General features: G+C 31.7%; 1 protein-coding gene across 1 annotated transcript; it reads left to right on the top strand.

Annotated features, from left to right (window-relative positions):
- The first annotated feature begins 1,130 nt into the window (after positions 1 to 1,130).
- LOC120076014 (uncharacterized) lies at positions 1,131 to 3,727 on the top strand. The gene is made up of 2 exons (XM_039029789.2): positions 1,131 to 1,578; positions 2,782 to 3,727. Exons 1-2 carry the CDS (start codon positions 1,245 to 1,247, stop codon positions 3,426 to 3,428), a joined length of 981 nt encoding a protein of 326 aa, XP_038885717.2. The 5' UTR covers positions 1,131 to 1,244; the 3' UTR covers positions 3,429 to 3,727.
- Positions 3,728 to 12,348: the final 8,621 nt, after the last annotated feature.

The raw sequence follows: 12,348 nt of genomic DNA on the forward strand, positions 1-12,348 counted from the left end.
CAAGCTACCTTGAGGTGTGATGCACTCTTCTTCCATAAAACCTATCTCCAACGCATGGTTGTCTTCCCTTGATAACACTTAGCAATTTATTTCCATGCTAAGTACCTTTGTGTGCATCAACCTCCAAAAGCATGCCTATCTAACTTAGCCAACTCAAGTCTTCCTCCTCAAATATTCCCAAGGTCAACGTAAACTATGCTTCTAAACATTCCATAACTAGGAAATTGGCTTAATGAAAGTAAGCTCGCATTTCCCTGTAGGTCGACCAGGACTTGTGACTATTATTATGCCTTTGTAGTGGTAGTTATAAAGTTTGGTATTATAAATTTCATTTGATTAGTGGAGGTTTGTAGGTGACAATAAATCTCTGACTGTCAACAACCTTGAGAAGATATTCATATATGGGGAAAAATATTCTTTATAAGAATAGAAAAATAGGTCAACAAATCTACACCATAAGCTTTAACAAATAAGGAAAAAAATCCTCCAAATAGATTTTGCACGATACAGAACATGATGCTTGACATAATACAAAGCCTATTACAAAACAAGTTGCTTAAATTTTGTCTATAATAAAAACAACCAATCATAGATAGTTTATAACCAATGTTGCAACAAGTATGAATTCAACTAATATAATAGATTAGTTACAAAAACCTTTTGTACTAATTTGACATCCGTTTTAAAACCCAAAATGGTGAAAAACATGCATTTGTTGTCTTCATTTTATAATTTTTATTGAACAATAACTCAAATATGAATAACTTTATGGAATTGTTTTTAGGTAATTTTATTTGAATAGTATAAGCCCTTTCTAGCGTTTCAAGTCGGCAATCCAATCCCAAAACTATCTCTCCTCTCTCCTAAGCACACCGACTTAAAACCAAAAGACAAATAATAAATAAATAAGGAACTCTCCTCTACCCTTATAGCTTTATTCCTTTTTCATGTGTTAATCCCCCATGAATTGAGTCCTTATCTTTTCACCCAAAAAAAATAAATAATTTTAAAAAATTCCTCAAAGGTGTGAAACCCCTTCAAGAATATTGGTCGGCTATAGCTTGTTGGGCCAATTTGCAAATTTTTCGAAAAATATAAAGCTTCAATTTCAAATCCATTTCACTATTTTAATGGCGGCTACGAGCACGTTCCAAAAATTATATGAAATTATAAATACCCTTTAATTCTTCAAACTCAGATCTTCAAAAAAAAAAAAAAAAAAAAAGAATTTCTAATTGGATTTCATGTGCTATCTGAAGGTGGCGAACCAGGGCGGCGGCGACGACGGCGGAGATGAGCTGGAGGGGATGTTCTCATCGTCGACGGGGGAGTTAATGGCTATGGTCTCGGCTTTAACTCATGTCATTTCCGGCGGCGGTGCTGATGCATCTGGGGTTGGTTATTCGTCTGGCTCTGCTGCTCCAGCAACGGCGGCGGCGACAGGTTGTAGGAAAAGAGAGAGGGAAGAAGAAGGGGAAAGTGGAATAATGTGGGAAAGGGGGGGTGGAAGTGGGAATAGAGGTGGAATTGTGGACTTCAGAGCTATTCAGAGTTATTCCATGCCCTCTCCTGCAATTTGTTAGTTCCTAATTCTGCCCCTTATTTTTATTATTATTATTTTTTTATTTTTTTATTTTTTTACAAATTTCGTCTTGTTGGAATTGATTTGATTTGATTATATTACTCTTTTTTTTTTTTTATTTAACAATTTTCAATTTAGTCCTCGAATTTCTTTTTAAAGGTAAAAGGTTTCAGTTTCTTCCAATTTGAGGTTTGTTTACCCTGTTTGTTTTCAAATTTATCTTTTATCTATTTTTTTTTTTAATCGCCTATTTTATTTAATCTATTTATTTAATTTTAGTTTTATTTTTTAAAAAAAAGAGATTTAATTTTAATTTCAATATGATGAATTATCTCAGAAATATGAACTTATTGATATGTAATAGAATATGTATATAAAAAAATTACAGATGAGAATTATCAATTTGATAGTATCATTTAAGGTTTAAATTTTGAATCTAAACTTTATCAATTTAAACCTTAAAGTAAATTTTTACTAATTTATCTTTTAATTAAAAATAAAGATTAATTAATTTATAAAGATTCATTAATTTGTAATGAGATTCCGTAAAAGAATAAAAAATAAATTTGACCGATTCACAAATTAAATATCGAACAAATTTCATAGATGATATGAAAAGAAAAAAAAAAAAAAAAAAAAAAAAGTTCTAATATTGTTGACTCCGTTAACTATATTTGAACTAAAACTTTATTGGATCGATAAAATTGTAAAACTTATCCAAATTTAAGATTAAAATTATAATAAATATTAAAAAAGTTAAAAAAAATAGATGAAAGTGACATTTATTATCCAAATCGATGCATTATAGTCAAGTTGATCTTTTTTATAAATTAAATATGTATTTCAATTGGCTTTTGAAATGTTTAGATAAACGTTTATAAATATAAAAAAAATATTATAAATACTTATAAATATATAAAAAAAATATATTTATAAACATTTAGAAAGTCGTACAGAATTACTCTAAATTTGAATTTTTATAGGCAAAACATATATGATTAAACAAAAGATTAAATGGTTGCTATCAATCTATCAATCCTCCTAAAAAGAATTAAAACCTTTAATATGAAAATGACTACTTTCAAATTTGACAATGTTTTTTGTCAACCAAAATTTGAATAAAACAGTGCTTTTATTCAATATTTTACTCATTTAATGGATAAAATATCAATAATTGGATTTTTAATTCTCGTGGGCAGTTGTAAAAGAGGAAGGAAGTTCGAGATCAAGTAACACCATCTCCGCCGTGACGGCGGCCACAACGGCGGCTACAATGACGACAGCAGTTTCCGGCGAGGAGAGAACAAGAAGAAGATACAGAGGAGTAAGACAAAGGCCATGGGGAAAATGGGCTGCCGAAATTCGTGACCCTCAGAAAGCCGCCCGTGTCTGGCTCGGCACTTTCGACACTGCAGAGGCCGCCGCCCGAGCCTACGACGGCGCCGCCTTGCGCTTCCGTGGCAGCAAAGCCAAGCTCAACTTCCCTGAATTCGTCTCTGTCTTTCCACCGTCGTCTTTGCCGCCGGCCACCCATTTGGCGCCGTCTCCAGTGGTGGCTCCGCCGCAAGATGTCCCCGGAAACTATCTACAGTATTCTCATTTGGTTCAGAACTCCGCCGAGACCTCCAGCCAGCCTGCGCCGACTTTTGAGAGGGTGCTCTGTAATTCGCCATTTGTGAATCCATCCTCTTCGGTTTCTTCTTCTGGCATTTCGAATTTTGCTTTTCCATTCCCTCAACAGCAGCTTAGATACTACCGGCCACCGGAAAATCAGAGCCAAGGGGGCGGGGATTCTTCGATGCCGTCGCCGACGGGATTAATCTATCGTCCTCCGGCGACCGGTTGACGGTTTATGATTGGACAATTGAAATCTTGTAGTGCCCACTGCCACTAAAATTTGAAAGTTATTTAATATTTAAAAACAAAAAAACAAAAAAAACAAAAAAACAAAAATTACAATTTTTTAGAATGTGAGGGTTAAAAACATTTTGCTGCCTCAACTTCAATAGCAATAGAAGTATTAATTTAATCCTTATATTTAAATTTGTAATAATTCAGATCTTTAATAAGTTGGATTCAGGATTCAGTTTTTATACTTTGATATTTGTAATAATTTAGTTCTTTTTATAAAAGATTTCTTCAAAATTGTCACTCTTTATTACATAATATTATAGTTTAAATTATAATTATAGGTCGATTTACAATCAATTTATCAATCGATATGTAATAAATTTTTATTAGATTTTAAATAATATTTTTTATTATAAAATTAAATCATTGCAAATTGTAATATAAAAGATTAAATTTACTTTCACGACATTTTGAAAGTATTCGCAATTAAGTCAAATCAACTAAAATTGGTCGAATTATTATTTTTGCTAAATTTGAGTGGTTGGTAATAAAATTGTTTGGTGTCCAATCAAATTAAAGAAGTATTAGGAGAAATTAATGTTAGAGTCTAAGGTATTGTACCTTTCATGTACTTTTGATTTTTTTTTTCTCTCTTGTTTACTGCCCGAAAATTTTCAAATGGTAAATATAAGTGGATTTCAATGATCATTAGTTGAAACAAATTAAAATTTCAATTTTTTTTAAAAATAATATCATTTTAATATTAATTGACAAAAATAGGGTTGGTTTGAAACTATAGACAAAAATAAGGTTGTGAAATCGTGGACAGGATTCACGAGTTTTGAATCAGCACATAAATGGTGTACCGCGTCCACGATTTAAGACCAGTCATGAATTAAAACTAAATTTTTTTTCCACCTTTTCTCCCAACTTCTTTCTACTTCTTATATTTTTTAGGATTTTTCTTATATTTTTTTAGGGTTTTTGCATCTTCGGAAAATCTTTTACTGTGAAATTTAAAAGATAAAAATTGAATCAAATTTCTAGCAACGAATTAAGGTTAAATCTATTTTTTTTCACATTGAAATTCAAAATTTTAAAGGTCTAAAATAAAAATTGAATCGAATTTCTAGCCACAAAATAATTCTAAATATATTTTTTCTTTCATATTTTCTCCAAACTTCGGTCTTCTTCTTTTTTTTTTTTTTTATCTTTTTAGTTTTTTTTTCACATTTTTCGGAGAATCTTTTACTGTGAAATTCGTGTACCGGATAACAATTTTACTACCCTATTTTTGTCAATACTTTTTCCCTCCAACTTACTTTTGTAATTTCTTTCTTGTCTATTTTCACTTTCAAATTTCTTTATTTATTATTTATTTTTCACTAATGGTTTAAAATATCAAGCTAAATTGTGAGACTTTAAAGAAAATAGCTTTCAAAAAATTGTTTTTATTTTTAAAATTTGACTAAAAATTCAACCATTATAATGCAAATCATGATAAGAAATATGGATGATAAATGTTTGATTTTCAAAAATGGTTACCAAACAGGTTCTAATAAAAAAAAATATATAATTTTGGTTCCTGAATTTCGAAGAATAAGTATATTTACATTTATATTGATCATTTTAGTCATGAGATTTTAAGAATAAATTTAAAAGGCTCCTATTTTTCTTTCTAATTCTCTTCACTCCTATTCTCTCTCTACTAAATTACAACAAAAACTAAAAATAGAAAAACAAATTAATTGATTATCAATTAAAAAAACAAATTAAAATTTCACCAGGTACTGGGAAATAAAGACAGTGAGAAGTTTAGTCTTGTGGTTTGTCAATCTTTTTTTCTCTATTTTTAAGAAGCTCTTCCTGCGGGAAATAAAGAGTTCGATCTCGTTAAATTAGTTTTTTCCAATCAATTTTGGTCTAGATCGATCATCGAGATTTAAGTTATTTTCATATTATATCCAAACTATCGATTTTTTTGAACTTTCTCGATGGAATCTCGGTTAGGATGAAGGCCAAGATCCACGTAATTTCCCCATATCTTGCCTAATGTTTAAAGTGTCGATGTCTACAGAAATATCGAGTTGTTAATTTCACGAAAATTTTGATGAAAATATCGATAAAATTTCAATTTCTATCAACGGATATTTCTGAAAAAATTATAAAAACAAAAAGATCAAAAAAATAAATTTAAATTAATAAATAACATTTTATGATTTTTAAACAAAGTTAGCATATCTATTACTTATATTATATTTACATTAATGATAGTTTGTTGTTTAATTATTATGTTTCATGGACTTTTCTATGATATAATGGAAATATCGATTCACCTCTCATGTTGATATGAAATCCATTGTAAAGTTGAAATATTGATGGAAATATGGACATATCGACAAAAGTTTAATATTACAATCTTACCTAATCTTTTTTATCTTTCCAAAATTTAAAAATTACATAAATTGGAGAAATTTGAAAATATAATTGATAAATTCATTTAAATAATTAGTAAATCAATTTGAAAATTGGTAGAAATATAAATTGGACTAAGATTTGCTAGATAATAATATAAGATTTGAGGAAGTTACAAGAGAAAATTTGAGAAGGGCTAAGAGTTATAAGATTTGGAAAGACATAATATTCAAAAAAAAATTACGTAGATCTCAGTGTTGATCCAAGCAAAATAACACGAAGATTCTATATATAAAAATTTTCTTGGTGAAATCTCGGATATGATCACCAAGAGTCTATATATTTGGATTTCTCAGTGAAATCTTACACAAAATTAATACCGAAATTTTATATATTTCCCAAAATTTACCTAATTTTTTATAAAATTTAATCTTTTCAAAAATTAAATATGATAATACAATCATCTAAAATCAATATCGATAATTAGTAAATCCATTTGAAAATTTAAAAATTTAGATAAGTGTGGAAACAAAAATTGACTAAAAGATTTTAAAAAATTAAGTAAGATTTGATATAAGATTTGATAAACATAAGAGAAAATTTGAAAAGATATAATATCGGGTATAAAATTTGGAAAGATTGAATATTATTCGTAAAAATTAGAATCTCAATTTAATACTATGTAAAATTTCACAGAGAAAATCCAAAATAATTGATAAAATGAAAAAAATTAATTTTTCTTAACTAAACATAGCATGATATTTAAGTGAGTAATGCATTTTAGACTTGAAAATTATTTTTTTTTTCACATGTGATCCAAAGGTGGTAAGTTGTTTGAGCATTATGAATATGAGAGCTCATTTAGGAATAACTATATTTGTGAAAAAGCTTGTTGAATAGTCTTTATGAATTGTATGCTTGTTGAGAATTTTGTTTTATCTCTACTTTAGGATAAGCAAAATCTTAACTTTGGAATATGATAATTGTCACAATCCCTCCCAGATTATCCTTTTATTCTGGAAGAGGATATGACCGTGGTAGTTACTAGCTCTACTGCCAGCACTCACTACCCAAGCTTTCTAATCTAAATACTAACTTATTCATCTGATTAGTAATATACGCAAATAGCTAACCTCTCTTAAGGTTCTACAAGGGTTACATAAATACATGCATATAGTCAAGACATGACTTTTATAGGATAAAAAAAATAAAAAATTCACAGGTGGCCCAAACATTCCTACAGAAGCCCTAACAAAACATGTGTACATAAATAGATCATCAACCTAAGTCTTTTGATAAGCCTAGTCTTTCGGTGGCAAGTAGCAGTAAGATCAACCTTGAGGAAACTGACCGCTACCTGAAAGGGAAAACACAGAAATTTTGTGAGCTAAAAGCTCAGTGAGTGACTATAGAATCGTAAAGCAACAAACGTAGCATCACTATAAACATGTAAATATGCCAATGAGTAAACTCAAGCAAATGTCACTACATGTAGCTCTAAACCATTCTCAGACATCATTAAACATTATTATTCCTAGTTGAGAACGAGCCTAAACGCTCTAGCTCCCAAACGTTTATTACTGACCAAGAGACCCATACTTCGGTCTCTCATCTACAACTGCCTACGTGCACATGGCCACACTAAGTACCATCATATTTTAGGTACTTCTGCGCAGATACCTTCTCAAATTTGTCCTTCAGTATTGAGCTACTATGATACCTTCTTATATGTCCTTCAGTATCAAATTGGCCAGATACCTTCTCAAATGTCCTTCGGTATCAAATTGGCCAGGTACCTTCTCAAATGTCCTTCGGTACCTAATTGGTTAGATACCTTCTCAACGTCCTTCGGTATCAAATGTGTATTTTGTAACATCAACTTAAGTTCTATTGCCTAGTATTTACACAAAAGCTATTCCATTGTCACTCATTTACACAAGAACTCATTCTTTCATAACCTTCCTCTAGGAAGTATATATCAAAATCAGAACATAGCTTTTGTAATGGTTACATGGCATACCTTGGCTACACATATACAAGCTGGGAAACATGCATTAAGTTATTCTCCAACCATTTGTTACTTGAGGAAGTATAAATACATCATTAATGTCACTGTGCTTTACTTGATCATATGTGCATGAGTATTAGAAATCTTAAGTTTACTTAGTCACTCACAGTTCGTCAGGCTCTTATTGGTTTATACACTTCCACTAGCTCTTCTTGGCCTGAAAAGATATAATTCCCGATTAAACTACTTAGAATTCCTAATAAAATACCTCAAATAATTCATTTATTAAAGGAACTTCCATCAATACAGACAACTTTACTAGTGAGATCCCCTTGAGCGAGGTTAGCGAGACCCCCCTGAGCGATGCTTACGAGATCCTCTAGAACGATGCCAGTGAGATCCTCTAAAGCGATGCCAGCGAGATCCTCTAGAGCGATACTAGCAAGATCTAGAGCGAGATCAAGCTTTTCTTGTGAAATTCTTAGCGATACTCACCTCAATTCCTAGCGAGATTTCCCCCTAGAGCGAGATCCTTCTTACAAAATCAGCGAGATTTCCTTTATAAGCAAGATCCTCATGCCCAAATCTCGCGATAATTCTCCACGATGAACTGCTTGCTTGCTCTTCACAAGCAGTTGTCTGCTTATACACCAATCCCCTGTTATAATTTCAAAAATTCATAACTCAAAATCCAGAGCTCTTTTCAAGAAACTTCCTTTTACAAACTTGTTTAGATTTGAGTTACTTCTTTACCTTAAAATTTCAATCCAGAATTCTTTATACTTTGGCTTAGAACTTCCAAACTTCACCTTAGGCCCTGATTAATCTGTGGTTCTGCCTCTTCTGCAAATTCTCCACTTTTGTTCTTCTCCTCTTGCAATCTTTCTCCAGTAGAACAATCTTGAAAACTAGATTCTCCTAGCTTTCAAATGGCATCGAATTCGCTAGATCTTCTCTTGTCAATTGACGAAACCATGCTTTTGAAGTTTCACTTCCCCTTTTAATCTTTCTGCTGCTTCCTGAATTCAAGGAATAGATTGCCACATCACCCCTCACTTAGTGCCTCCAGCCAGACTAATGATTGAGTTTCTTCATTAAATATATTTTCCTTCCCTTCCTTCATAATCCCTATAAACATCATGAATTTCAACTTAATAAATATGTAATATAACATCCCTTTGGCTAAACATGCTTATCTAAGGAACCTAAGTTCGGGGTTTACAATAATTCTCATTTTTTAGAATTATTTAGCTATTAAACTTCAGTATATTCTAATATAAAATTGCATATGTTTAGTCTTTTTCATGGCAAAACTAAGCTTGAAATAGCAAATAATCTATAGATAACATTTATAATCTTAGTTATGAAAAAGAGTTAGAAGTTGGCAAGAAACTTTTTTAATTTTATGTATGTATGCAGAAAATTCATTTAAACCAAATTGATGCAACCTATGAAGCATGAACACGATACGGCTATGATTAGATACAACGATTCATTAATTTCTAAAAAACTAAGATACGGATACATTGAAGGATACGTCATTTTTTTATATATTATTTTAATATATATTTCTAAAAAACAATGATACTGATACATTGAAGGTACATTTTCTCTTGCTTAAAAAAATAGGTTACCTAGTTTTAGATTGAAAAATATTAGATGAGTTGTTTGTCTTTTTTCTTTAAAAAAAAGTAAGCGTAAAAATAGATACATCAAATCGCTCATCAAATACATATCTGAGAAGTATCTGGAAGTATCGGTATCTGATACGTGTCTGATATAGATTCTTTACCTCACATGAAGTATCTGTGTTTCATAGGTTGCAACCTTTCCAATAGCCACCACACCCTCCTTGAAGTCTATAAGAAGGCACCAAATTCTCTAATAAGATAATTCATTCTTCCTCCAACACAAAAAAATTCTGCATAAATTTTTCATCTAATAAAGTCATCCCAATTGAAGTTTATTTAGTTCTTCATTGTTCCTTCCATTCTTTTAGCTTTTGTAGTTTAGTTTTAAATTTTATCCAATATGCTTAAGTTCTTCCTTGCTAATCAACCCAATTCTATACAAAAGTTAGGGTTGTAATAGCTTGAATCCCCTAGAAAAATTAAGAACAAGCTAGATTGAAATTAGAAGGTAAGAATTGGAGTTAGGTTAATTTCTTTTAGTTACTTGTTTTACTATGAACTTTTTTTCATCTCAATTTTTGTTATTTATTTCTTTCGATGTGAGCTAACCTTTTCCTTGTGATTCAAATATGTGAATGCTTTAAGGAGGGGAGAACAAGCCTAACATGTAGATTTTAGCGCCTTGGCTCAATCTCAATACATGATTTGTTTTTATTGATTGAAATTTCTACTATTATTTCAGATTGACCATCTACATTAACATACCAAAATCGAATATAATTTAGATAAGATTTAGATTTCATAAAAGCAATTTAGGAAAGAAGCTTGGACATAAGACCTTGCTTTTGACTCTAGACATAGGGCAAAATCTTTAGAATCAATGGATTGCAATTTTGACCATCTAAGTTCGTATTAGCCATAGAAATATAGGTTTAATGGCTTAAATTCCTATGATACTTCAAAGAAGGTTCGAATATGTGTATTATATTTGCACTAAGATTTACAATTGCATGTTAGGCTCAACTCCTTGTAATTAGGTGCATGATCATGTTCGAATCCCTCGTTCTTGTACAATTGCACTAGATTGAAGGTTTTTATGCCAAAAGTTTTTCAATTTAGTCAAAGCATTTTTATTCGATCAAGTCTTTGGTGTTGTTGTGGGGGAATGGTATTCCTTGAAGGAACTCTTAAACAAGAGTATCCATGAGCACATGCGGATCTTACCAATTTCATTGTGACCGAATTACCACACATACATTCTAACAAATAGATATGCATTGTAACACTAACTATAGGCATGCTTTCACAATTAAAATACAACAGATTGAGTAAACATACCAGTTGAAGACAATCTTCACTCGCACTCAATCCAGCGGAAACGACTGCTCTACGGTCCTTATCGCCCAGCAATCAGTCGCCTAACAGCACCATGATCGTCTACACGAACAAACAACAAATGGGGACAACACCATCACTCGAAGCCCTTGGTATTCTCGGAGTGAGAATCCAAAGAGTGGACTTTGATGGAATTGGTAGAGGGAGAAGGAAAATTCGATCGTGTAGAACGGACAAGCAAGTGGGGGATAGTAGATGAGTATTGTATAGGCGGGGGGTGCTTGTCGTTTAGGAAAAGGTACATAATCGTGTAGGTTTTATTAAGCGATCGTTTAGTAAATAGTAAGCGATTGCTTAGGTCAGCTCGGCATGCTAAGCGATCGTTTAGAGAAGGTGAGCAATCGTTTAGAAAACGCGTGCGGTCATTTAGTGCGCGGGTGTGCAATCGTTTAGGCGATGGGTGCTATCGTATAGGCTCTCAATGTTAAGCGATCGTGAAGTTTCCACACTGTGAGCGAATTTTTGCGTCTTTTTACAAAATGAAAAAAAAAATCATTTTATTCTTCAGTTACAATAACCGAAATTGATCTTCCCACTTTCGCACGATTCAAGAGAAATTCTCGGCCAATTATCTCATAACCACCTATGCAATTAAATAATGAATATAATCTTATTATATTCTTAACCTATCGTTTGATATCACATATCTGCTATAGTAATTTCTCCTCTACTTGATATAAATCATATTTATTTCTAATTTTCTTCAAACTAATGTATCTCATATATTTAGTCAATTATATCATATATAATTAACCAATTCAATTATATCATATATAATCGAACTCCCTCTTTTCAATTTGAACATTTCAAACTGACCCAAAAACTGATTCTCAACTTTATCCAAGTTGATGAAAAAGTAAAGAGAAGAGAAAATGGCACACACTTGTTACATGAAAAACCCTAATATAGGGAGAAACCATGATGCAGAGAACTTTTATTATAATAATGTGTTACAAAGTAATGCCTATAGGCTACAATTAATGTGTTACAAAGTAATGCCTAGAGGCTACAATTTAAATAGAAAAGATGAAACCCTAAGGACACATGAAAAGACAAAAAAGCCTCTAGGGCAAATATTCTATTTTTCAACACTCCCCCTCAAGTTGGAGCATAGATATCAACGAGACCCAACTTGCTAACACATGAGTCAAAAAGTTGTCGTGATAGTCCTTTTATGAGTACATCTGCAATCTACTGACTGGAAGGAACATAGGGAATGCAAATATTTCCATTGTCAAGCCTTTCTTTGATAAAATGTCTGTCAATCTTTACATGTTTCGTTCTGTCATGCTGAACAGGGTTGTTTGCAATGTTGATAGCAGCCTTGTTATCACAATAGAGTTTCATTGGCCCATCATGACTTTGGTTAAGATCAATTAGGACCTTTTCCAGCCATATTTCTTTGCATATCCCAAGGCTCATGGCCCTGTATTCAGCTTTGGCATTACTTCTGGCAACCACCCCTT

The sequence above is a fragment of the Benincasa hispida genome, chromosome 4 (genome assembly GCF_027475165.1).
Source record: "Benincasa hispida cultivar pf3 chromosome 4, pf3_genome.v1.1, whole genome shotgun sequence".
In the NCBI taxonomy this organism is placed as follows: Eukaryota; Viridiplantae; Streptophyta; class Magnoliopsida; order Cucurbitales; family Cucurbitaceae; genus Benincasa; species Benincasa hispida.